This window comes from Chionomys nivalis, chromosome 8 (assembly GCF_950005125.1).
Source record: "Chionomys nivalis chromosome 8, mChiNiv1.1, whole genome shotgun sequence".
Taxonomy (NCBI): domain Eukaryota; kingdom Metazoa; phylum Chordata; class Mammalia; order Rodentia; family Cricetidae; genus Chionomys; species Chionomys nivalis.
The window spans coordinates 50,019,786-50,047,307 of record NC_080093.1 but is presented as its reverse complement, the minus strand read 5'-3'; the positions used below and the strand labels follow the sequence as shown (position 1 = coordinate 50,047,307).

The window sequence follows — 27,522 nt, the reverse complement described above, 5'->3', positions numbered from 1 at the left end:
AGAAAAAAGATGGGCCCCACAACAACTCCACCTGGTTGACATGATGTTATGATGCTGATAGCACTACTAAAAGACCTGTTTTGGGTACCAGCTGCTCAAGATGGTACCCAAAACTTGTTTAGGTGAAATGGTACTTTTTTTTTTTTTTTTTAAACAACGTTCTGGCCAGAACTCCAAATAGGAACCTCATAATAACCCTACCAAATACTCAGAGACTATCAGCAATTATACCAGACAGGAATCCTGGAACTTAACCATCGTTGTATTTTCACAGGATTCCATAGAAAGAACATCGCCCCCATGACAGCTGGAAGTAATTCTAGAAGATGACGTCACCTCTCCCAACAAAGTTTGTCCTCAGGGTTAGGGACATCATGTAGGGGTTGATTATAATTGTTTTTTTTTTTTTTTTTTTTTTTTTTTTTTTTTTGGTTTTTCGAGACAGGGTTTCTCTGTGGCTTTGGAGCCTGTCCTGGAACTAGCTCTTGTAGACCAGGCTGGTCTCGAACTCACAGAGATCCACCTGCCTCTGCCTCCCGAGTGCTGGGATTAAAGGCATGCGCCACCACCGCCCGGCTGATTATAATTGTTATAGGGTTAGGGGTTGGAGGAAAATTAGGTAAACTCAGAGATCTCTTTTAAAAAAAGGAAACTGGACAGGATAATAGATTAGTGTGAGCTTACTCACACTAATAACAACAGTGAGTAATGGAGTGAGCACTTGTGAGCTATTATTTATAGGTAATTTACACAGGTATAGATTTCTTGTATATTGATACACACTTAAATTATATTGAATATGTTCCTACTTTTGTCTACAATATCTGTATACCTAGGCAAAGTTATTTTGTCATATTGAATGCATGCATGCTTCTACCTCTGCTTAAGACATTTTGTATATCGATACAATTTTAGGATATATTTATCATATTGTAATATACATTTCTACCTCTGATCAAGATACTTATACGTTGTTTACATTTTGAGATCATTGTCCTCAATTGTTGCACAGTTGTTTAAAGATTGTTTAATATTATAATATGAAGTCTTAGTCTTTAAGCTATATAGGTATTAAGATTCATAGGTCAATAGTCATCCATGTTTGTCATACTTATAGTTAGACTAACAGGTTCTTTAGATACATAGAGATTGTATTCTGCATAGATAGGTAATCTTCAACCACTTTTTGTTCACTGTAGAATATGGCATTTAAATAACTTAGGGTTCTGCTGACATGAGATACAATTGCTCCTGACAGGACTGATCTATTCCCGAGAGAATGTTGATCACCGAAGACACTCCACTTGGAGCTTGTTTTCTTCTTGGCAAAACTGGCCTTTGGGCAAAGAACTGCCCATGCATTGACCACTGACAAAATGCATGATGTTCGGACAGGACAAGCAGGATACAAGAAAAAAAGACTGTCAGATCTTGCCAAGACAGAGTAAGACGGTTTTGAAAAATTTCCTTCCTCTGAAAATGGTTTGTCAGTTACTCTAGGCCTTAGCCAAAGTTGGTTGCTCCAATGCTGCAAATGAGACTTTGATGATTGCCCAGGTAGCCAGCCAGTTGTCTTTGTCATTTGTTGCACATTTTGAAAGTTGCTTGACTGCACTTCCTGCTTATTCAAGTAATATCATTTCCCTTCTCGGGTCTTCGATGAGGTTGAAGACTAGATAGTTGTAGTTACTTTCTTCTCATGACTTGGCCAAGTTATTTATTCTACAAGACTTAAACTCATTAGGATAGGATAATTACTGAAACATTTATCAGATGTTTCTTGCTTGATATTGTTTATGCTGGTTGTAATTCCAATTTTTATACCTGATATTTGCTCTTATTGTACATAATTTTGTATTAGGCTTAGAACTTTCTTATTTAAACAAAAGGGGGAGGTGCTGTAGGAATTCCTACAGCCAGTAGCCTTTAAGTTACCTGCCCACTTGGGCGTGGCCTCATACACTCTATATGCAGATGTAAAGTGCACGCCAGCCTCTCTTCCGGATGTGGGATTCAGTTGCTGTTCCCCGTTCCAGCAGAGGGCTGTAATCTGTGAGTCTACCCCTAAATAAATAACCCTCTATTATACTCAATTCTGAGCTACTGTGGGATTTCTTTTAAGTGTCCATCTTCAGCAAGAAAACATCAGAGATGCCACAGCACAAGCAGATGTTTGAATGCCAGAAGTTAAGATAGCTGAGAAGAGCAGCAGAGAATGCAGGACAAATCAGCAATGAGTAGTACCTAGCCTCTAAATCACCAATTTTTTTTTTAAGGTCTTCACTTTGTTTTATTCTTATGTCCAAAGATTGGCATTCATCTTTTCCACTGGGTAGAGTCTTGAAGAATCCATTCAAGGTCGCTTAGTCCAACTTAATGAAGCCGATGTCCTTCGCGTACTGCTGGAAACACTGGCGGCACATGTTCAGCCCGTATTTCCAGATCAGACTGTGGCGGTTTGAGCAGATGCAGCAGGAGCAGGATCCCTGGCTGAACTTCCGCGGGTGACTCCAGTAGAGCTGCTGGTGACCCATGTTGCCTCACTGACGGCCGATGAGCCAAAAGGCAATCACCAATTTAACACTACACTTTTATTTTTCATTTTAAAACAAAATTGTTGTGAGACACCATAACACACTGTAGGCTAGGCTTTCCTGGAATTTTACTATGTAGCACAGGGTTGTCTTGAACTTGTGGCTATCTTCCTATCTTAGCCTCCCAGGTCTGGGATTACAGATTGAAGATACCATGCTCAGATGAAATTAATTTTCAAAATAACTTTATTATAATTTACAAAAAATAAAACACAGGCTGGAGGTCTAGCTCAGTAGCTAATATACACCAGGTCTTGACAGTACTTAGCACCAAAAGTAATAAAAGACATGGAAGTAGAAAGGGAAAGGGACAAATAAGAGGAACAGTTAAGAAAACATGCCCATCTTATGTGGGTTGTTTTGTGGGGTTTTGAGGGTGTCAAAACCTGAGAAAGGGTCTTGCCCTGTAGCCTGGTCTGGCTTGAACTGGCTATGCAGCCCAGACTGGTCTTACACTCATAATCCTCCTGCCTCCTGAATGCTGGAATCACCACTGTGTAGCACTATGTCCAACTTCAAATGCACCCATGTAAACAAGCAGTTCAGAGAGTTCCAATGTACACGCCACTACCACATCAAGATCTAGAACAGCTTCCTCCTGTCCACCCTCTACCCCTGCTGTAGGGCCCTGCTGACTCTATAGTCTGTCAAGCTGGCTTATTTATTTTTAAATCCGGTGTGGTGAACTCCAGCACTAGGGAGACAGAGGCAGAAAGATCTCTGTGGGTTGATGACCAACCACAGCTTCAAAGAGGTTGTTTCAAAAACAAAACAAAACAAACAAAAAACCAAAAGCAGAAGTGATACTTGCTATTAACCACTAAGCATTTCTCCAGCCTGAAATTTAAAACTGTATTTTATAGTCTTTTACATTATATGTGTGTGATGTGTGTGTTTGCACACATATACACAGCAAGTTTGTGGAGGTCAGAGGCAACTTGTGGGAGTCATCTCTTTCCTTCCATCACGTGGGCTCCAAGGACTGAACTTGGTTCATCAACACCTGGCTTCAACACTTAAAAAAGGCTGGGTGGTATTAGCGCATGCCTTTAACCCCAGTACTCGGGTCCAGGACAGCCAAGGCTACACAGACAAACTCTATATTGAAAAACAAGCCAAAAAATATTTTTTGATTCATTTTATGTTATGAGTGTTCTGCATGCATGTATGTGTACAATGTGCACACAGTGCCCACGGAAGTCAGAAGACGCGTCCCTCTATATTTGCCACTCTAGTTATCGTATTATACCCATCACTCCTGTGAAGTTATACACAGAAGACAGGTTGACTTGTTCATCTTTGTGCTTGAAGTGATTTTCCAGTTATATTTTTCCTCACTGAGAAAGGAAAAGTCTTGTCTTATACTTCTGCTCAACCCCTCCTACAATAGCCGCACACACCACTAACACCAAGTGAACAAGAGGAATGGCTGCAATCCCCCACTGGCCTTGCTTCATCCTTCAATCAGCTAGTCCTCTTTGATTAGTTCCTCATCAGAGCCACCAAATGGAACATACAGGAACCAGAAGAAACATCAACAAGCCAGGCATGGTGGCAAACGACTTTAATCCCAGCACTCAGGAGGTAGACGCAGGTGGATCTCCTCCGAGTTTGAGGCCAACCTGGTCTACAGAGTGAGTTCCAGGACAGCGGGGCTATACAGAAACCCTGTCTCAGAAGAAAAAAAAAAGTGAATAGTGGGAGTTTGTGCTGAGAACCTGAAAATACTGGCCATCAGGCCATCAAGGAAACCTGTTGAGTAAAGTGTGCCTCTGCTTCAATGCCTTTTGTCCTCTTTTCTGAAAAGTATGTGAGAAGAAGGGAAAGAGGGAGACAGAAGAATGAGGAGGGAAAGGCAGAAAAAAGAAAACCAACCAGTCTTCTGCACTTACAGAGAAGACCCAGAACCAGATAAGGTGGCTGGCCACCTTTACAAAGACAAAATCTCAGCCTGACTAGAGCTAAGCAATTATTAGGAAAACAAAAACCAGTTAAGGAACACATTGGAGAAATGCAGGATGGGGAAGGAGAGAAAAGCAGTTTACACCCCAAGCTCACCAGACACTGGCAGTGAGGCACACAGAGGAGGTCCTGTCACTAGCACAGCACAACAGGTCTCCCTCCCTCCCTACGTGCTGACGCTTTGCACACCTGCAGTTCTGGGCGGCACTAACAGCAAGGCCCTGAGCTGCCAGTTATGCCCCACTTATCTCTGTGCTTGGTTAGTTCTTTGCTGCCTCCAGAAATAAAAGTTAGAACCTGATATTTATTATGCCAATTACCACTATATGATAAACATAAACTCCAGAAGCTCTGGATGCAGAGGATACAGCTCACTTATCCATGTCCTCCCCTGGATAAGTACAGCTTAAATTAACAATTCTCAAAATTCCCAAAGGTGTCCAAAGTATTTAAAATTGCTGGGTCAAAGATTCCTTTTTGCAGCAGTCAACCACAAAGGATTTCAGTGTTACATACAGAAGAAATGATGGCAAGACATTCTAAATATGGAAAAACCAGTAATTTAAATCCTTTTCTGAGCGGCTGATGCTTCCTTTTCAGTTCAATATAAGATTCTAAGTCAGACTCTGGTAAATGAAAGCAAAACCTAGCCTTCAGGTTCCACTGGGATTTCCTTGGGGATAGCCTGTTCACCGGTTGTGAATCTCTTCTGCCCAACACAGATGTGTTTCACAGCAAGGAAACACCCAAATACTGGAAGTCAAAGGCGAAGCTAAGCCCCAAAGCAGTCTCTCTTGGAGTCCTGGAGTATTCTCCAGCAACCCCTCCTTTGTCTCTAGCCAGGAGGAACTGTGTATAACTATGAGACCCTGGCTGATCTAGATCAGAAAACAGCTAGAAACTAGCACATCCAGGTGAGCCACTGCAGCAAACACTTGAGAAGCAAGTATTGAGGATGCCTGGCTGGTTCAAGTAGGAAAGTTTTTTGTCAATGAGTTGGGTATCTAAATTACCCTAGTTTCAAACTTAATTTTGGCTTTGTAAGAACAGTCACACACTGGTGGCTTTGGTTGGTTTTTTGTTTGTTTTGGTTTTGCTTTTTTTTTTTTTTTTTTTTTGGTAGTGTTTTATTACAGGGTAGCCTCAAACTCATGAACTTCCTGCCTCAGCTTCCCAAGTGCTGGGTTATAAGCATGAGCTACCATGCTCAGCAAGTTTTATTTTGGTTAGCATAAGACATAAGGGTGCTGGGTGTGGTGGCACATGTCTTTAATCCAGCACTTGGGAGGTTGAAGTAGAGGTAGGTAGAGCTCTACAAGTCAAAGAATAGCCTGGTCTTATAGTGACTTCCCAAAAAGATGCAAATAGGGCTGAAGAGAGGCTCAGAGATTAACAGTATGTATTTGTCTTGCAGAGGACCTGAGTTTGAATGCAACATTCATAGTAACAGCATACATCTGCCTGTTAACTCCAGTTCCAGGTTATTCAATGTCTCTAGTATCTTCAGACACTTGTATGCACATACCCATACAAATACACAGAACTAAAATTTAAAAACTTTAGAGATACAAATAGTAATTCTATTTTGTGACTACTATGTGCTTTTACACACTTTCATTATTTAATGCAACATAGCTCTCTGACCCAGAAAAACCATTGTGAATCCAGAATGTCCTCAAAACAGATAGCATAAAATTACTTCTAGGATCCCTTTCATTCTCTACCCCCTTATGTGTGTGATTATGTTTAGGAGATAAATCTCATGAAACTGAGGCTGGTCTTAAAGTCACTATATAGCCAAAGATGATGCTGAACCTCTGATCCTGCTGCCTTTGTCTCCTGACTTCTGTGATTACAGGTGTGCAGCCCCTCACTGGAGCTTTCTTACTTATCTGGCTTATGTTTATGCAATGGGATTGAGTCTCTTAACCATCAATTTAATGAATCAATATATTTCAAATACTAGACTTTGTTTGTTTGTTTTGTTTTTTGAGACAGGGTTTCTCTGTAGCTTTGGAGCCTCTCCTGGAACTAGCTCTGGTAGACCAGGCTGGCCTCGAACTCACAAAAATCCGCCTGCCTCTGTCTCCCAAGTGCTGGGATTAAAGGCATGTGCCACCACCACCTGACATCAAATACTAGACTTTTAATATAGTAAATGATGCTAAAATAGAATTTTGATTGCAATTTGATTATGATTTGGTATAATGAAATGATGTTGCATTTAAAAATGATTTCAGGTGTTTAGAGGTACTGTTCAGTCTCAGACGTACAGTATAAGCTTAGCCATGTGCAAAATCCTGGATTCCACCCACAGCACAATGAAAATAAAATCTATTGTACATCAATGTTATTCACAAAAGCCAAGGGAAATCACTCAAATGTCTATTCATAGAAAGACAAGGAAGAAACTTTTCTTCCTCAGCTGTTATCTACTACCATGGCACCCAGAATTGTGATTGCCTGAGACCAGGAAGAGCCAAAGAATGAGCCCGTGCTGAGAATGGCAGAGCAAGAATATGAAATGAACGTAGGTCCTTGATGTCTCAGCTGAACCACTCAGTTAATCAGCATGGTTGTCACCCTAGCCCAGACTTAAAGCAGTAGATGTGCAAGTGCCTGTCACTGAGTTGGCTTCCCTGTTTTTGGAAGGCAAAGCACTGTAACTGGTAATGTCTGATGACCTAGGAATTTGGACACACTGTAATATTTGGGTAACAATAAAAGGCTGAACTCTCTAATTAAACAAGGGAATGAAGCCTAGCAGTGGTGGTGCATGCCTTTAATTTCAGCACTCCAGAGGTAGAGGCAGGCGGATCTCTGTGAGTTTGAGGCCAGTCTGGTCTACAAGAGCTAGTTCCAGGACAGCCAGGGCTGTTACACAGAGAAACCCTGTCTCAGAAAACCAACCACCACCACCACCAACAAAAACCCTCAAGCAAATGAAAGAGCCCATCAAATGACCCTGTTTCCATCACTAAAGCAACACAGAGGCTTTAGGTAAACAATAAGGATGCAGAAAAAGCTCCACAAGTAGACCTACACACTCAGCAACTCAAGAAAACTGGTAATGGCGCCAGTGAATCAACTATGCTTCATTGCAGAAGTGTAACTGAAAAGATGGTAACTTTTAATTCAGTCTTTATGTACCAATAAATAACAACCCTATGTGGTGGTTATTTATCCATTTTATAAATTAGAAACTAGAACACAGAAGAGCTGAGTCTCTTAGCCTAAGCTGTCCAAGCCCCAGTTTTATCCACTTAAATAAATACTTCCCCTTCTGCACTTGGCTGACTTCTACAATTCATCCAGGTTGTGACTGAATGGATGTTACATCCATAGAAAGGGCTTCTTTAAAGTAATCCTGGCAAGAGCTAAAGCTCTAGCTAGCTTCTCTGTACTCTGCACTCTGTAATCTTGTCAACAGGCAAATTTCTGCCTTCTCTGCAAAAAGGCATACTACCTGCCTTGAGAATGGATCCTTCATGTCCACCATTAGACAATATTTCCAAAGCTGGGTGGAGTACCTGCCCCCACCTAGGAGTATGACAGCAAGTCAGTAGTTCCTGACTATAAACGTGAAAAGCAGAAAGGGCATGCAGAGGAACCCACAAAAGAATGGGGCTAGGTAAGGGAAGGCTTCCGGAAGAGCCTGCTTGAGCTGGGCTCTGAAGACATGTTAGGAGGAAGAAGGTCAGGAGAAAAGTTGTTTAGGCAGACAATCACAGTCAGGAAGAGGTCTTGCAACTGGGGAACAGCAGTTAGTTTATTATGACTAGAGTTTGATAAGAGCAAGAAATAAAGGTTAGAGATAGAAGATCTGGCTCTACATTCAAAGAAGGCAATGTGCCATACAGACCTAAAATGTCCAATCAAAAATGTACACCAGGTACAGAATTCAGTGCCTTATCTGGGTAGTTTCCGTGCATCTTCACAGTGACCCTCAGTGTTTACCTCATGAGAGCTGGAGCCAAGATCATAAACAACTAGTAGGTAAACAGCAGGACCAAGTTTGAGTCACAGATGCATATGGCTCCCGAGGCTACGTTCTTTTTTTTTTTTTTTTGGTTTTCGAGGACAGGGTTTCTCTGTGGTTTTGGAGCCTGTCCTGGAACTAGCTCTTGTAGACCAGACTGGTCTCGAACTCACAGAGATCCGCCTGCCTCTGCTCCCAAGTGCTGGGATTAAAGGCGTGCGCCACCACCGCCCGGCCAAGGCTACGTTCTTAACCGCAAGTTAAGACATGTCTAGCTTACACTGATTGCTGGACAAAGATGGCTACATATAATTCAAAATATGTTAATTCTATGAGAAAAGCCAGTTACTGAAAGGAACCATATCTTTCTCATTATGTAAGTCATAAACACAGATGGATATTGCATGCATTTAGTTTGTTGAAAATAAAGCACATTATTAGTATTCAATAGTCTTTTGAAAATAAAGATCAAAGGAAAATTACTAAAAACCAAAAGGCCTTTTTCTTTGTTCACCCATCTTAAAGGCAAGCTGTATCACCAGCAGCTTTGCTGAGCCACCCAAGGAAACTTCTCCAGGATTCTCACTTTTGCTGAGTCTGCTCAAATAGGAATGCTCTAATCCAGAAATATGATTTCAACATGTGCTCCAGTCATTCTGTCTGATAGGTTTCACTGAGCTAGCTAAATTATTTTCCCGAATAGACTACCAAAGACACTTACCCAATCAAAGAAATCATCCTAGCTCTTTGTACATAAAAAATGTTATTTGTTGAGAGAGATCTCACTCTATAGCCCAGGTGGTCCTCAACCTTCAGCAATCCTCCTGTTTTGAGTACTGGGGTTATAGGAATAAACTATTACATCTGGTAATAAGATTGTTTTTCCTCTTTTTTATAGTAAAAGATTGAACTCTACCACTGAACTACATCTCCAACCATGAAAATTTTTTTAATATTTATTTATTTATTATACAATATTCTGTCTGTGCGTATAAAGAGGGAACCAAACCTCTTTACAGATGGTTGTGAGCCACCATGTGGTTGCTGGGAATTGAACTCAGGACCTTTGGAAGAGCAGGCAATGCTCTTAACCTCTGAGCTATCTCTCCAGCCCACCATGAAAAATTTTTAAGTTTAAGAAAATACAGGGTCCTAACTGATACTACAATATGATCACTAGAACTATGCTTTCTCTAAATAATCAAAAGTATGCTAAGCACACATTAGAACCATTCTGTCTATTCTTTCTGGGCCAGCAAGATGGCCCAGTGGGTAAAAGTATTGCTGTTCAAGCCCCAGTGGTGGAACAAGAACTGACGTGTGGCATGATATACACCCAAGCTGTTCAAAGTCATGATGATAGCAAGCCTCTTCCACTGCTGCCTAGAAATACCTATTTACAGAAACCTGCAAAGAGGTTACTGGATGGTTTTGGTGTCCTTTGATTTTACATCACACACCAATTGAGGACCCTGGTTTTTCTTCTTTTCAGGTAGGCGTATCTAGAATCACTGTGATCAATATCAGATATTTTCTCTTTGAGAAGTACTAAAATTTTTCCAAAAACTAAATTCAAAACAGAAAAAAAAAAATAAAGTAATACTTGTTACTGTAGGGAAAAGTGAATAAGTTTCAAACATTTCCTGTGCATTGCTTGCAACCAGCTAACAGAAAACCACAGGATACCCTTTGCTCTTTTCTGTTTAGTTTTGGGAAATGAGGTCTCTCCATTTTGTAGCCCAAAACAGCTTCAAAATCCCAATCACTGTGCCTTTGCCTCCCAAGTACTGTGTGTATCTTCGCCTCCTAGGTACTAGGAGCTTACAGGTGTAAGCTATCACCCCTGATCCATGAGGTTTTTTCTTTTTTCTTTTTTCTTCTTCTCATACTATCTTCTCAGCTTTCTGGCCCCATGGCCCCAGAGGCTCATACTAGGAGGTGTGGCCTTGTTTGAGGAAGTGTGTCACTGAGGTTTCAGAAGCTCAAGTCATGCTAGAGACTCACTGCGTCTTCCTGCTGCTGCAGATCCAGATGCAGAACTTTCAGCTACCTACCTAGCACCATGTCTGCCTACATGTCACCATGCTTTCCTCTATGACAATAATGGATTAAACCTCTGAACTGTAAGCCAGTCCCTTGTGGACAGTAAAATAAAAAGTTCATAAGAACTAGGCATGGCGACACACAAGCAGATCTCTGACTTCAGTACAGCCAGAGTTATAAAAAAAAAAAAAAAAAAAAAACACCTTATCTTAAAAAACAAAAACAAACAAGCAAACAAAACAAAGAGTTCATAAGAATATAAACCCTCACACATGACAGGCTGCTGTGTGTCCACAAGGAAGGAAGCTGACCTCCCAGACAACTAAAACCAGAAGAGAGTGTGATCGCTTCTACACAGCACACCAGCCTCAAACTGAGGTAGACTACAAGTGGAAAGACAGAACTTTCCAGAAGCCAAAAGCAGAAAAAGGCAGAAGGAAGGTGAGGGTAACCCCAAGGTCAGTTAATGTGAAAGCAAACCAGGTCTCAGAGGGTTTCATAATCAAACAGGCAGTCAACACCAAACAGGAAGGCCATTTGGCCCTCCCTGCTTTCTGCCTAAAAACAACAATGAGGAAATACAGTTATGTCACACAGGCATTCGACAGACTCCAATTTGCCTGCTTGAAATACAGTTTTCTAATTCTGCTTAATCAACAGAATTTTCCAGATCACTTATTGGTGATTCTGCTCATATAAAATAAACCCATATTTCAATATATAAATGCTTAGGAAGAGATCTGCCTAAAGTCTTGAGATTTTTGTATGGGAGGACACAGAGGTCACAAGGGAAGCACTTTATTCATATATGCTTGCTGAAAAATAAAGTCTTTTTTTGTTTTGTTTTAGAGAGCAACTCATGTAGCCCAGGCTAATCCTGGTCACACTGTGTAGTCAAGACTAATTCTGTTGCTCCTGCTTCTGATTCATCCAAAGTTCTGGAATGACAGGTAGAAGCACCATACTGGTCCTGAAAGAAAAACAAAAGACTGCCTTCTTTTTTGGTTTCTTGAGATAGGGTTTCTTTGTGTAGCCCTGGCTGTCTGGGAACTCGCTCTGTAGACCAGGCTGGCCTTGAACTCAACAGACTTAGCTGCCTCTGCCTCTCAAGTGTTGCAATTAAAATAAAAGATTAAGAAATGTATCACATTATTTATCTGGGAATATGTGCACCATGTATGGAGATCAGAGGACAACTTGCAGGAGTTGGTTCCTTCCTTCCACCAAACAGGTCCCAGGGAGCCAACTCATGCCATCGGGCCTGGTGGTAAGCACCTTTACCCACTAAGCCATTTCACTTGCCCCAAATAAAGTCTTTCTAAACATTTGAGTGTTTTCCTGCATGTCTGCATGTACACCACATATGTGTGTCTGGTGCCTGTGGAAACCAAGAGTCATCAGACGCCCTGGAACTTGAGTTACAGTTGTAAACTACTATGTGGGTCTTGGGAACTGAATCTGGGTCCTTTGCTAGATCAGCAAGTGCTCTTAATTACTAAGCCATCTCTCCAACCCCTTCCCACACCAAAAGAAAGTGTAGAAAAAAATATTGAAAAATTTTATGAACTAAATGGAGGAAAAACAAAAGTTGAAAATTAGCCTTGATATTCAATAAAATACACTACCCATTATCACACTCGAGTGTGATTATGAGACCATCCCCCACATCTCAGTGCAGCTTTTAGAACATCCAAAAACAGCTACAGACAGCAACAAGATACACCGTGAATAAGACTTCCTCTATTATCAAAGCTAAGTTGTCATATCTCAAGATCTGAATGTTTAAAACATCCCTGGTCTTACATCTTCCTATCACACTAAACACGCTGCAAACACGGTGAAACTGTCACACTTGGGTTGTAAGTGCTGACTCTTTGGAACTGAAGCAAACCAGCTTTGATGACAAGAGGTAAGCAGTAGTGCTACAATCACAAAATGGTTTGACAAATGGAAACAGGACAAGATTCCCACAGGACAGAGCTGCTGGTTCAGGAAGAGGAATATGAATGCACAAGCTGAGTCAGAAGGTGAGCAAGAAGTATGGAAATAAAAAGTCACCTCGCCAGGAAGAGGCAAAGCATATTTATATGTCAGTCACCACAGATTTTTTTTCTTCAATTTTTTTTTTTTTTTTTTTTTTTGGTTTTTCGAGACAGGGTTTCTCTGTGGTTTTTGGAGCCTGTCCTGGAACTAACTCTTGTAGACCGGACTGGTCTCGAACTCACAGAGATCCGCCTGCCTCTGCCTCCCAAGTGCTGGGATTAAAGGCGTGCGCCACCACCGCCCGGCAAATGTGTAGCCCAGGCTGGCCTCGAACTCGTGATCCTCCTGCCTCTGCCTCCTTCAGCAAATCCTACCGGCGTGCGCCACCACTACCGGCTTCAATTTTGTTGAGATACGGAATATATACTGTGTTTTAGAACCTGCTGTAACTGTGTTTCAGTATTTTTGTTTAGATTTTTTTTTTTGGACAGGTATTCACAATTATGTAGATCAGACTGGTTTCAAACTCAGAGATCTATCTGCACGTCTCTTGAGTGTTGGGATTAAAGGCATGCAGCACCATCCCTGGCTTCTACATGTTTTAATAAATGTATACCCTGTATAATCACTACCATTTCCAAGACACAGAGATCTCTACAGCTTAAGTTTTCTTGTGTTGCATCCATCCTTACACTCAAAGCAACGTGCCTTACCCTCTCTGAGGAGTGGATGGGGAGTGAGGTGGGGGTAGTAAGGTTGAGGGAATGGAAGGAGGGAAAGCAGTGTGAACTGGGATTGGTATGTAAAATGAAAAAAGATAGTTTTTTTAAATAAAAAAAGTCAACTATACCATACACACACAAAAAATTTTACATATGTTTTGCCTGAACGTATGCATGAGTACCACATGTGTGCCAAAGAAGCCAGGAGAGGAGATCAGACCCACTAAAACCGGAGCATGAATAGTTGTGAGCCACAACGTGGGTGCTGGGAACAGAAAACTCCTCTGCAAGGACAGCAAGTACTGTTTAACCATTGAGCTATCTCTCCAGTCCCAATGGGTACATTTACACCACACTCCTGAATCTATGGTTCAGGAACATCTCTGAAGACGGTCAGAAAGAGTGTAAGAACCAGAATGCCAGGAAGTTTGCTGTCCAACAGTCTCAGTCTCACAAGACTGGAACTCTGGCAATGTCAATGCACTTGCTAATGTGGAAGAGGGGAAATTTTAACCATATATGCATAAACAATAAAAATAGGCTCAACAGGTTGTATTTACATGTTTGTGTATACACATTAAAAGATACACATAACAAAAATGAAGAAAAAGAAACTATCCACTTGAGATTGTGGGGGGTATGACAGAGGTTGGGGGTCGGTATCTGGGAGGGGCTAAAGGAAGAAAAGAGAGTGGGAAGTGATGAAATTCTGTCTCAATTAAAAATTACATATATTGTTGGGCCATACATGGTAGCGCATGCCTTTAATCTCAGCATTATGGAGGCTGAGACAGGCAGATTTTTGTGAGTTTAAGACCAGCCTGGTATACATACTGAGTTCCAGAACAACCAGGCCCATACAGAAAAATCCTGACTCAATCAATCAATCAATCAACAAATTTGTATCTATCTATATATACATATCAAGATATATATTCAATTAACATAGTAGGTCACCTAAATTATGGGATTTAACAACCAAAAGACAAGAAACATCATAAACAAATGCTTGGTGAAAGAAGACACAGAACAAAAAGTATCAAAGATTACTTACCCACCAGACTGAGTTTTCTGTTGAGTGTGCTATCAAATAAAGGCAGGCTACCAGGCATGCAGGCCCACGCCTACAATCTCAGCATTTTGGAGGCTGAGGCAGGAGGAATGCTTTGAATTTAGGGTCAACCTGACATATAGGATGATACTGTCTCAAACTGCTTCTCCAAAAAGCAAAAACAAGCCATCAGAATTTTGGTAAGTTGCTAAAAGGATCAGGAATCAGAAAGACATGGAAAGGCCCTTTTCATTAGTTCACAACCACATACCAGCAATGAGTTCAGGGTAGGAAAAGGCTAATTCCTCCTTGATGTCAGAGAAATCCAAAATACATAAATATATAAATACATCTGGGAATAGGTAGAGAAAAAAAAAGTTGGTTTAAAGTGAGTGGCAACCAAGACAAACTTAATTTAATGTTATTTGTATGCCCACTGAGGAGGAAGGAGAAATGTTGGCTTACTATGCAAGGAATTCTCTGGAGCTGTAATTTATCAAACCACTTGTGCCATTTACGTAGCAAGAACTTTCCCAAATGCTACATCAGTAATTGCAATTTCATAAACAGAACATCAGTGCTGGTGGAAAACCTCACTTATCATTTATTAATGGAAAACAGGAGGCTCTGACAAAAACAGCTTTCACTTAACTCCAGGGATTGCTTTTGCAGAAAGCTGGGAGATGAGGAGGAAGACATGTACATGTTTATAATCCAAACACTCCTAAGGTGAGACGGAAGGTGGAAGGAAATGGGACAATCCTCAGGCGCTCTGAGGCCAGCTAGCCTGGCATAACTGTCTCAAAACTGAAGGTAAAGACCTACACTCAAGATTCTCCTCTGACCTCCACACATGCCACAGCACATCTAACTTGTACTCATACAGACACATACATACTTCATGTACACATGGGCACACAGAAAGATTAAGAAAGAAAATGGGGCTAGAGAGATGGCTCAGTAGTTAAGAACACTTGTTGCTCTTGCAAAGGACTCAAGGTTGATCCCTAGCACCCACACATAGACCTCCTTGAACACAGGAATGTACATGGTAAACATACACAGACACAGGCAAAACATTCATACAAAAAATAAATCTAAAAAATAAATTTTAAAAGGTAGGTAAGTAAAAGGAAGGTAGGAAAGTAAATCACTAACAGTTGAAACTGGAAGGAATGCCTGGGAGGGCAATGCTGCAGAGAGGAACTGAGGATGCTGAGAAGAAAAGGCACACAAGGACCAGGTTCAGGCGCTGTGCTGTCACTATGGCTGGACGATTACCACAATGACAAGGATGATGATGGGACGTATTCACTATTGTTCTGGAGATTAGGAAATATTGATTGAGGGACCTGCAATAACATATAGGAATCTATAAAAAAAAAACAAAAAAACAAAACCTTCCCCTGGCCCAGATACACACTTCTGTATAATGTTACCCATCTCTTCTACTGCCTGTGCCCTGCACGCCAGTTTTTAGTAAGTGCTCTAAAGGAATGTGTGACAGTCAGCAAAACAGCCCATGTTAGGAACTGAATTCTAGTCATCAATGTGACTGAGGATATGAGACCTCAGGGAGATAATTACAATTAAATGAGGCTGGAAGGTAGAGCCCTGGTTTGACAAGACTTGGGTCATACATATACCAAAGTATGCTCTATCTTCCTTTTCTCTTGCCTTCCCTTGCCTTCCCTTGCCTTCCCTTGCCTTCCCTTCCCTTCCCTTGCCTTCCCTCCCCTCGCCTCCCCTCGCCTCCCCTCCCCTCCCCTCCCTTCCCTTCCCTTCCCTTTCCTTTCCTTCTTCAGAGAGGAAATAGAACATTCTTTAGGTTAATGTGACATGGTAGTAAAAAAACATGTACGCAAACAAATTCCATGTAGAAGGTGGAACCCAGCTTTCTAGCCATTTCATTCATTCAAAAAATATTTGCCATGATTTTAATACACGTTTGACCTCAATCTAACTACTAGCGATACAACAGTAACAAGACCTGCAAAACTCCCGGCCCTCAGATGGCCCATTCTAGCTCAAAACAGAGAGACAGTAAATAATACATACGGTAGATATGGATCAGATGGTGCATGTAAAAAGCTGCTGAGAGCTGTAGAGGTGAAACAGATGTGGGAAGGAACCTCACCAGGAAGGTGACATCAAAAACACTTCAAGGGAAAATCCATGATTCTAGCCAGCAGAGGTAGTACAAGAGCCAAACCAAATCATGCCTGACATTTTTTAAGGAAAAGCAGAGTCTGAAGAGGCTATAGGCTTAAAATGGAGTAACACCGAAAGAAAAACTAGGTGGTCAGGTTTAGAACACTAGGAGGAGCTGGGCTGTAATAGTGCACGTCTTTAATTCTGGCAATGGAAAAGCATAGGCAGGATGATCTCAGAGTTTGAGGCCAACCTTGTCTACAGTTCCAAGACAGTCAGGGCTTACAGAGAAATCCTACTTTGAAAAACCAAATTAAAAAAAAAGACAAAAACAAACTGCTAGGAGTTCTCTGGTTTTTATTTTGAATTAAATAGAACAGGTACTCAAGGAATTTTCATTTGCTAACCTTTGGAGGTAATACTCTCCCATAAGAAACAGATTTCTGGAGGCTGGAGAGATGCCTCAGTGGTTAAGAGCACTGACTGCTCTTCCAGAGGACATGGGTTCGATTCCCAACACCCACATGGCAGCTCACACTGTCTGTACCTCCAGATCCAAGGGATCCATCACTCTCTCTAGCTCCCAAGGGTACTAGGAATGCATGTGGTACAAAGACATATATGTAGACACAAAGATATACATGTAGGCAAAATCTCATAGACATAAAATAAATTAATAGTAAGAGAATTTTTTAAATGTGTTTTTGCTTTTTCAGACAGGGTCTCACTGTATAATCCTGGCCTGGAATGTTCAAGTTCAACATCAACCACACTGGCCATGAACTACGCTTGCCTCTGCCTTTCAAGTGCTGGTATTAAAGGCCTATGTTAAAAAGTTTTTAAAAGGGGAATATATCAATAAAAACAAAATTAAAAAAGAAAGAAAAGGAGGACGACAGACTAGAGGTAAAGTTTGTGTCTAGCACTTAAAAATCTTATATTCAATTATCATACTGGGGTGGGGGCAGAAAGAAGTAGGCTTCTGAAGTTAAAGAACCTTTCTGTTTTGCCTTGTGCTACAGAATTTCAGCTCTTGAGGCAAGAATGGTCATATAAAAAGCATACACACATACACATAAACTATAGTTTGAAAGAAAAAGCACAGAAGAGTATAGGGAGGTGTGCCTGTTGAACAAGCATAAAATTGTGAGTTCTGATCCCCACGACCTACATAAAGGACAGTTGCAATGCCATATCTAAAACCTTAGCACTGGAGGACAGGACAATAGAATCCCTAAAGTTAATGGCTGGTCAACCTAGCTGAAATAGTGAGTTCCCACTTACATGAACCATGTCTCAAAAAAATTAGGCTAAGCCATGTGTGATGGCACATCCTTTAATTCCAGCACTAGAGAAGCTGAAACAGGTAGGATCTCTGTAAAATAGAGGCCAAGTTGGCCTACAGAGTGAGTCCTAGGACAGCCAGAGAAACATAGTTGTCTCAAAAACAAAAACAAAAAAAACAATCAGCCAGAGAGCTACTGAAGAAGACAACAGGTGCTGACCCCTGGCCTGCCTACACACACACACACACACACACACACACACCACACCTCTAGACACATACACAAAAGGAAAAAGCATACAGACTTTTAAGAGTACGGCAAATTTAACACACCCTCAGTTTTGCATATTAAAAAACTAAAGGACATTAAGTTTTTCAAAGCATGCAGTGTGAGGAAAGGCAAATGACTGCTCTAAATGACAACCTCCATTGGACAACGCTGCCACTGTGCAATGTGCACATTAGAGTACGATGAAGACAGGAGCGGTACACTGAATAAACCTAAATATAAGACGCTGCCACCCAGACTACTTCTTCCTAGCAAATCTGTTTAGATCTGACCTCAAGTCAAAAGGCCTCATCCCAATTGAAAGTCTATAAGCCCAAATCAGGCTCCAGTCAAGGATGCTTATAGGAATATTTCTGCTCATAAGCATATGACGGCATTCACTACAGGATGCTCAAAAGGCTATCTATAATGCTCATCCACTTCCCAAAAGAACAAATTTAACACAGTGTCTAACACAAGATTTGTGTCATTTGTGATCCACACTGAAAGTATGTCAGGACACAGTGCAGCAGAATAGCAAGGGAAAAGAGGATGCCACATTTATGTATTTTAAAACCATTACTGGAAGGATGAGTAAGCATTAGTATTAAGGAAAGTTTTATTTGGAAAAAAAAGCACACATACACACACACACCAAAAATTGTCTTAAAACAATGATGTCATCTCTGTATTATCTTATAGACTTTGTCCATGCTTGCATAAAATTTAAAGGAAGAGTATAAGCAAGACAGTGACCATCTCAAATGTTTGCCCACATTTCTATAGTCCTTATAATTACTAGGTTTTTTTTTGTTGTTGTTGTTTTGTTTTGGTTTGTTTTTGTTTGTGTTTTGAAACAGGGCTTCTCTAGAGTAGCCTTAACCATCCTGGAACTTGCTCTGTAGACCAGGCTGGCTTTTTAATGGCTACATATTGCTCCATTGTATTGATGAAACCATTTCCTAAACTTGGGAGAAATTAAGGCTGGGCATGGTGGTGCCCTTTAATCCTAGCACTCTGGAGGCAGAAGCAGGCGGATCTCTGTAAGGCCAGCCTCATCTACAAAGCAAGTTCCAGGACAACCAGAGCTGTTATTACACAAAGAAACCCAGTCTCGAAAAACAAACAAATAATAAGCAATTTAGGAGAGAAAAATAATAGATTTATATAATATCATCCCTGCCACCTACAAATATACCATTCCTATACCAAGATATTCAAGCTGTTTAATACAGAAGAGAAGCATCTTAGGGTGTTCTATTAATATAAAATGCCATAACCAAAAACAAGTTGGGGAGGAAAAGGGTATGTCTTACAGCCTGTAGCCTACCAAGTAGTCTCCATCCCAGAGGCAGGAACTGATGCAGAAGTCATGGAGGAATGCTGCTTACTGGCTTGCTTCCCATGGCTTGTTCAGCTTGCTTTCTTTTTCTTCTTCTGTTGTTATTTTATTTTGATTTTTCAAGACAGGGTTTCTCTGTGAAACAACAGCTCTAGCTGTTCTGGAACTTGCTTTGCAGACTAGACTAGCCTCAAACTCACAGAGATTCACCTGCCTCTGCCTCCTGGGTCCTAGGATTAAAGGTGTGACACCATTTTTTAATCTTTAAATATTTTTTTCATAAACTATATTTTGGTCATGAAGTAGGAGCGGCGGGCTGCGTTCCCGCCCAGCTCCTGCACGGCTAGCTTTACACCCGAAATAACAACACACAAATTGTATTCTTTTAAACACTGCTTGGCCCATTAGCTCTAGCCTCTTACTGGCTAATTCTCACATCTTGATTAACCCATTTCTAATAATCTGTGTAGCACCACGAGGTGGTGGCTTACCAGAAAGATCTTAATCTGAGTCTGTCTCAGGTTGGAAAATCATGGCGACTGCCTGAATCTGCTTCTTTCTCCCAACATTCTGTTATGTCTACTCCACCTATCTAATTTTCTGTCCTATCAAATGGCCAAGGCAGTTTCTTTATTAACCAATGAAAGTAAACATAGACAGATGACCCACCTCCATTATGGTTATGCTTTTTCCCTCCTCAGATTCCACCCAACTTTTTTTTTTTAATTTTTATTTAACTTTATTTTATGTGCATTTAGGATGAAGGTGTCAGATTTCCTGACGTTACAGGCAGATGTGAGCTGCCATGTGGGTGCTGGGAATTGAACCCAGGTCCTCTGGGAGAGCAGCCACGGCTCTTAACCGCTGAGCCATCTCTTCAGCCCCCAACTTTTTTTTTTAAGATTTTTAAAGACTTTTTTTTTTTTAAAAAAAAGATTTTTAAAGATTGCCTGCACACTAGAAGAGGGCACCAGATCTCAGTATAGATGATTGTGAGCCACCATGTGGTTGTTGTGAATTGAACTCAGGACCTCTGGGAAGAGCAGCCTGTGCTCTTAACCTCTGGGTCATCTCTTCAGTCTCCCACCCAAGTTTATGTTCTTTCTCTCACACACACTCTCTCTCTTAAAACAAAAACAAACACCAAGAGCAACACAGGTATAGAGGTGCAAACCTTTAATCCCAGCACTCCAGGGGCAGAGATAGGCAGATCTGAGTTCAAGGCCAATCTAGTCTATTTCATTTCAGGACTACATAGAGAAACCAGGGCTTTGTACCCAGGGCTACACAGAGAAATCCTGTATCAAAAAGCCAAAGCAATACCAAAAAAACACACCAAAACCAAAACAAACAAACAAACACCCAAAATCCAACCACCTCCCCCCAAAAATCAAAACAACAAAAAAAGGCAAAACAAAACAACTATCCTGTGGCTATCCTGGCATGTTTCACATGTAATAGGTATCTCGTGTTTTACCCCAGTTATTTGAACATAGGCCAAAACCAAACAGATCACAGGGGGAAACAGTAAGATTTCTCCCATCTCTAGTCAAAATAAAATGTTACGGCATGTTCTCATTTTGACTATATCATTTATATGTTGTTTATGGGTTTATATCTCAATTCTAGTAGTCTAACCTAAAAGAAAAAGCACAACAACCATTTTCCTGGAGTCTGGGGCATGGAAAAGCAAGAGTTTTATTCCTAAAAGAGAGCCAGCAGCGTAATTCTTCACTAGTGAGTTGAAGGCCACTGCGAGGTTTAATAATGAGTAATGATAACCACCACCATTATCTCAATGGAATCCAAGTGGCCACCAGATCTAGCCTGCTCAAAGCCCATCAGAATCACATGTCTGGGGCTAGGAAGGGGAGAGGGCAGTAAAACATTTGTCTAGCATGTGTCAGGCGTGAGTACACCCCTAGCACAGTTCCCCTAGGTAGAGAGAGAATTAAAAAAACAGAACTGTATGCATGTCTTACTCTTCAGGCAACCATTAGTTGGTAATGTCTTAGGGGTTATTGCTGTAAAGAGACACCACGACCACAGCAACTCTTATAAAGGAAAACATTTAATAGAGGCTGGCCTACAGTTTCAAAAGTTTAATCCATTGTTATCACTGCAGAAAGCATGGTAGCATGCAGGCAGACAACATGCTGGAGAAAAGACCTAGGAGTTCTACATCTGGATCCACAGGCAGCAGGAAGAGACAGTGACACACTGGCCAGGCTTGAGCATCTGCGACCTCAAAGCCCACCTCTAGTGACACACTTCCTCCAACAAGGTCACACCCACTCCAGCAAGGTCACACTGCCCAATAGTGCCACTCCCTGTGAACCTATGGGGGCCATTTTCTTTCAAACCACCACAGGTTATAACATATCTTCTTTCTAACATAAAAGGAGAAGGAAAAATAAAACCTTTCTTAGTCATTCAAATATTGAGCCATACAGAGAGGCATATTACCAAGCCCAGCTGCAGTTGGCTCCACAGGGAGGAGAGAACAGCAAAGTTACAACAGCTCTGGTTTTCTTAAGTGCCTCAGCAAGACCAGCAACTCAAAATGCTATACTTAGCAAGATCCCTCAGCCTGCATTACATAAAATCTGTTTCTGAAAATGGATAGCTTTTTAAAGAATAAAACTTAATGCACCAAGAGTACAGGACCATGGACTGGACTAAAGAACTCCCAATGCTCTGCTAACGATATTTAATGCTGAGCAAGACACAACCCTCCCTTGGGAATGTCCTATACCTCAGTGTCACCTACCAGCTCCAACCCTATCCTTGGACTTGTGCCCTGGTCCAACATCTTTATGACCTGCTAAACCATTTCACTGTATGCAAAAATACTTATATGCCTGCAAAGACCAAATATGTCACTCCCCACCATTTTTCTAGCTACCCTATCATCTATCTCAATAGCACAAAGGGTCTAGGATATGTAAACTAGGATTCCTGGAAAGAGGCTGTCTGCAGTAGTATGACCAACTGATAAAAGCTAAAGTTCCAGCTGGGCGGTAGTGGCGCACACCTTTAATCTCAGGACTTAGGAAACAAAAGTAGATGGATCTGTGTGAGTCTGAAGCTAGCCTGGACTACAAAGTAAGTTCCAGGACTGCCAGGGCTGTTACATAGAGAAATCCTGTCTCAAAAAACCAAACACAAACAAAAAAAAAAGAGAGTTTACTACATGTCTTCTTTTCTGCGCTGGCAAGTGCATGTGTGCATGTGTGTATGTGTACGTGTGTGTGCATAAGCATGTGTGACAGGACAGACGGAGAAGACCAGGCTGGTCAGAAAGCTAGGTGCAACAGGTTGACGATGAGGACAGGAGAGTTAGACTGCTCCTTGTTAGAAAAGGTATTTACAAAGATGAAAAAGGATATGATTGGGGGATCCCTGAGATGTTATGCTGGGATTAAAGCTGAATTTGAATTGATGATTTTAAAGACAACTATATCTATACACCACACACACACACACACACACACACACACACACACACACACACATATATATATATATATATATATATATATATATATATATATATTTGCATTTCCTGGCTCTGATATCCTGCACCAGAAGCAATGACATCCTATCACAATCAGCACAACAAACTCCTAGACACTGGCTTATAAATGTCAATCCTCCACTAAAAGGTCTAGTGCCCTGTGGCAGTTTGAATGAGAAATGTCCCTCAAAGGCTCATGTATTTGAACACTTGGTTCTCAGTTGGTAGGTTCTCAGTTTGGGAAGGTTCTAGAATCTTTAGGAGGTTTATCCCTACTGGAGGAAAAATAACACTGGGTGGGGGGCGGTTTAAAGGTTTTCACCTCCCCTTGCTTCCTGCTCTCTCTTTGCTTTCTGTAGGTGAATGAAAAATGTGACCAGCTAGCTTTCTGGTCTTGCCAACATGCCATACCTTTCCCTGCCATTATGGACTATAACTCTCTGGAACCATAAGCCAAAATAAACTCTTTTTTCCTTAAGTTGCTCCTGGTCATGTTATTTTATCACAGCAAGAGAAGAGTAACTAATACATACTCCTTAGAGAAAGAACTGATCCCAGAGCCAAGGACAAGAATGATGACAGTAAAATTGCACATCCTGTTCTAGAAAATCATTACATATTCAAAGAAGGATAAGGACAGGTAAAAGGTAAACTATGTGAAGGGCTGGCTCTCTTCGGCAGATTTATAGTACTGGGCATCAGTGATATAACACACTACAATGCAGTGAATAAATAGAAATCATTGAGTCCACACAGGAAGGAAGGAAAGGGAAACCTAATTATTACAATGCAAGACTAACAGGAGAAAGAATGGAAACAAAAATACATCACTTAACAACTATAAAGTGGGGACTGACTTATGGAAGACACATTGGTAGCTTCAATTTTGATAAGGGAAAGGACTTTGGCATAATCTCAAATATCTACACATAAAATTCTTATCTGTTAGGAAGAAGAAAACAATGACATTCTGGAGGTGGGGGAACACCAGACACTTGGCCAACATCAACATGACCAGGTGACCAGGGTTAAACTTCTCAGCAGCAGGCTGGTTAATAATGCAGTGTGCCTTGATGTGATAAGCTGGGAATACACAGCAGCATCTTTGTGATACTTTTGGCCAAGAAATCACAGACTAAGTCTGGTCGTGAGACAATATTAAGGGGTTTGGTTTGCAGATCTTCCTCGTGAATACAGGACATGAATGATGGAATAAATTAAAGGGCTATGCAGACTGCAGGACATTTAGAGCCATAACAACTAAGCGTGGTGCACGTGCCTCAATAGAATTTTTTTTTCTTTTAAGACAGGTCTTAGCTGGCCTGAAACTTACTGTGTAGACTAGGCTGGCCTCAAACTTAAAGAATTCTGCCTGCTTTGGCCTCCCAAGTCAGCTTTGGATTAAAGGTGTGTGCCCAGAGGAGCTTTAAAGATTTGCACCAGTGAGGTGGTGCATATTGGTAGGATTTGCTGAAGGAAATAGAGACAGTATGATCACAAGTCTGAGGACAGCATGGGCTACACATTGGTTATCAGTTTGTCAATAATCTCCTTTCACCATGTGGTTCCTGGGAATTAAATTTAGTTCACCAAGCTTGGCAGCAGGCACCTGAACCCACTGAGCTATCTCTCACCAGCCCACAAAGGTATCTTGGACTATTAATTACCTAACTAAGAGAGACATTCAGTAATTAATCGGAGTGCTTTTTTTTTAAATATATAAAAGACTAATTTTTAACTGTGTGTACACATGTGTAAATACCGTATGTGTGCATGTGTGAATGCAGGTGCCTACAGAGTTCAGAAGAGGGTATCAGATCCCCTGGCACTGGAGTTACAGGCGGTTGTGAACCACCAGATGTGGATACTGAGAACTGAACTCAGGTCTTCTGGGAGAGTGACAGATGCTCCTAACTGCTGAGCCATCTCTCTGGCCCTGGGAGGACTTCTGATGGGGGAAAATAAGAACTGAAGCATTACAGAGTGACAACAGGCATCATTTGTGTAAGCTGGTCTCACATGGCTCTGAAGAACTTAGAGAACAGCAGAACAGAGTAAACATAGTAAAATGGGAATCTGAGTGACATGGCAGAATGAGGATGTTCATCCTAGTCACAGACTGGAAGAAAATAGTATACATTAGATATAGACACAAATGATAGAGGATTTGGTCTGTAAAGTGATCTACAAATAAACTACAAAAGGGTAAACACCAATTTTAAAAATAAGAAAGGGATTTAAACAAATACTTTATAAAAGCAGATAACCAAATGGTAAATTAGCAGATACTGAAGGTCATTAGTTATGAAAGGGCAAACTAAAACCATAAAGGTTGGCGAGATGGCTCAGTGGATAAAGGAACTTGTAGCCAAGCTGAGACCTGAGTTGGATCCCCAGAACCCACACTGTAACAGGAAAGACCCAATTCTTACAAATTGTCCTCTGACCTCCTTATATGTGCTATGGTACACACTCATGTGCATGCACATATATACACATACAGAACAAATAAATATAAAAATTTAAAGCCACAAGGGACCTAAACATTCCTATCTATTAACAGGGCTAAAATTAAGGAGAATAGTAAAACTACATATTGGTAGAAATGTAAAGTAATAGAAACTTTGGTATAAAACTACTATACTACTCTATAAATAATAGTAATATTATATAACATTACTATTATCATCCATCTACTGTTATATAACATATTACTACAAACTTATAAACAGACAAAAATAACATAAGTTGATCAGAGCTGAGGGTGAGAAGCCCAGGGTATAGCTGGGCCCTCTATGGTTAAAATCAAGGTATCAGCCAAGACTGTGGTGGAACAAGATCTCTTCTAAGTTTACATAGTTATTGGCAGCATTCAGTTCTTATGGGCTGCTAAACTGAGAGCCGAAGTTCCTTGAGGCGGGAACTATGACACATGCCTTTAATCTCAGAAGAGACCAGCTTGATCTACATAGTGAGTTCCAGGACAGACAGGACTATACAGAGAGACAATGTTTCAAAAATAACAACAAACAAACAAGCAAAAAGCAAGTTGTTGTGGGTTTTTTTTGGTAGCTATGACTTGAAGTTGCCTAGAGCTCCAAACCAGACTTCTCCATTGACAATTCACAATACGTATATCCAACAAGATGGAATTATAACCTCATAGAACATTATGCAAATCCTACCAATTTGCTATATTAGAAGACTCTACTCACAGGTTCCATCTACAGCCAAGAGTATGGGATTACACAAAAGCATAAATTCCAGGAGGCAGATTATGGGGACATCTTGAATCTGCCACAGTCAGTGAGATTTTAAAACTGATACAACTGCATTTGATAAGCTGATGTTTCTCGCAGTTAATTCAAACACACTTACTCGAAGACTTACCACTCCACCCTTACATATTTACCCTTTTATGGTCACAAAAAGACATGTACAAGAATTTTCATAATAAGCCTGGCATAGTGGTACACCCTTTAATTCAAGCATGAGGGAGGCAGAGGCAAGTGAGTCTCTGTGAGTTCAAAAAGACACGGTGAAACCCCGTCTCAAAAAAAGCAAACAAGCAAACAAACAAACAAAAAAGAATGTGTGCCAACAACCTCAATGTCCACTGAAGTCAAAAAACATCAGACCCCTAGAATGTTAGAGATGGTTGTAAGCTACCATACAGATTCTGAAAACCAAACCCAGGTCTTCTAGAAGAGCAGCAAATGTTCTTAACAGCTGGGACATCTCTCAAGCTCCAAATTTAAACATAAAAAAATATATATATATACACACATATCAAAAGTCTAAGACCTATAGCTTTCACTGCATTTAAATTTACTTTGATTTGGCTGGTGGTGGTGGTACACGCCTTTAATCCCAGCACTGGGGAGACAGAGACAGGCAGATCTCTGTGAGTTTGAGGCTAGCCTGGTCTACAGAGTGACTTCCAGTACAGGCTCCAAAGCTACAGTGAAACCCTGTCTCGAAAAACAAAAAACAAACAAACAAAAAAAGTTGGTACGCCGGGTGGCAGTGATGAATGCTTTTAATCCCAGCACTTGGAGGCAGAGGCAGGGGGATTTCTGTGAGTTCTAGGCCAGCCTGGTCTACAAATCCAGATACCAGGACAGCCAGGACTGTTACATAGAGAAACACTGTCTCAAAAGACAAAACAAAACAGAAAAAGAAACCATGTCTCAAGAAAAGAAAGAAAGAAAGAAAGAAAGAGAGAGAGAGAGAGAGAGAGAGAGAGAGAGAGAGAAAGAAAGAGAGAAAGAGAAAAAAATAGCTGCTACATTCTACAGGTATAACAATTATGGAGACTACAAGATTTACAGGATAGACCATACTAAAATCCAATCTTGTTTAAAAAAATTTTTTTCATTAAAAAAATAATAAATTATATTAAAACACTCCCCAGCAATTTACATTACAAGGGCTCACTGCTCTTCTATCTACTAACAAACCATGGATTTTTCAATTCGTTGGCTGGAAGGCCAGGATTATAATGAATTCACATGAATGGGAATTTTTTCTTTTTTTCTTTTTCTTTTTTTTTTTTTTTGAGGAACCCAGGGCTTCAAACATGCTAACACTTGTGCTCTATTACTGAGTTATATCCCTGGCCTAAG

The 27,522-nt window shown here is 40.8% G+C and overlaps 2 protein-coding genes across 5 annotated transcripts in view; both read right to left on the bottom strand.

The window, feature by feature from the left end:
* Pacs1 (phosphofurin acidic cluster sorting protein 1) overlaps positions 1–27,522 on the bottom strand; it is a 118,717-nt gene that overhangs the window by 67,570 nt on the left and 23,625 nt on the right. The gene's annotated exons all lie outside the window — the stretch shown is intronic.
* LOC130879629 (40S ribosomal protein S29-like) lies at positions 2,317–2,534 on the bottom strand. Its single transcript, XM_057778341.1, has one exon. It carries the CDS (start codon positions 2,532–2,534, stop codon positions 2,364–2,366), a length of 171 nt encoding a protein of 56 aa, XP_057634324.1. The 3' UTR covers positions 2,317–2,363.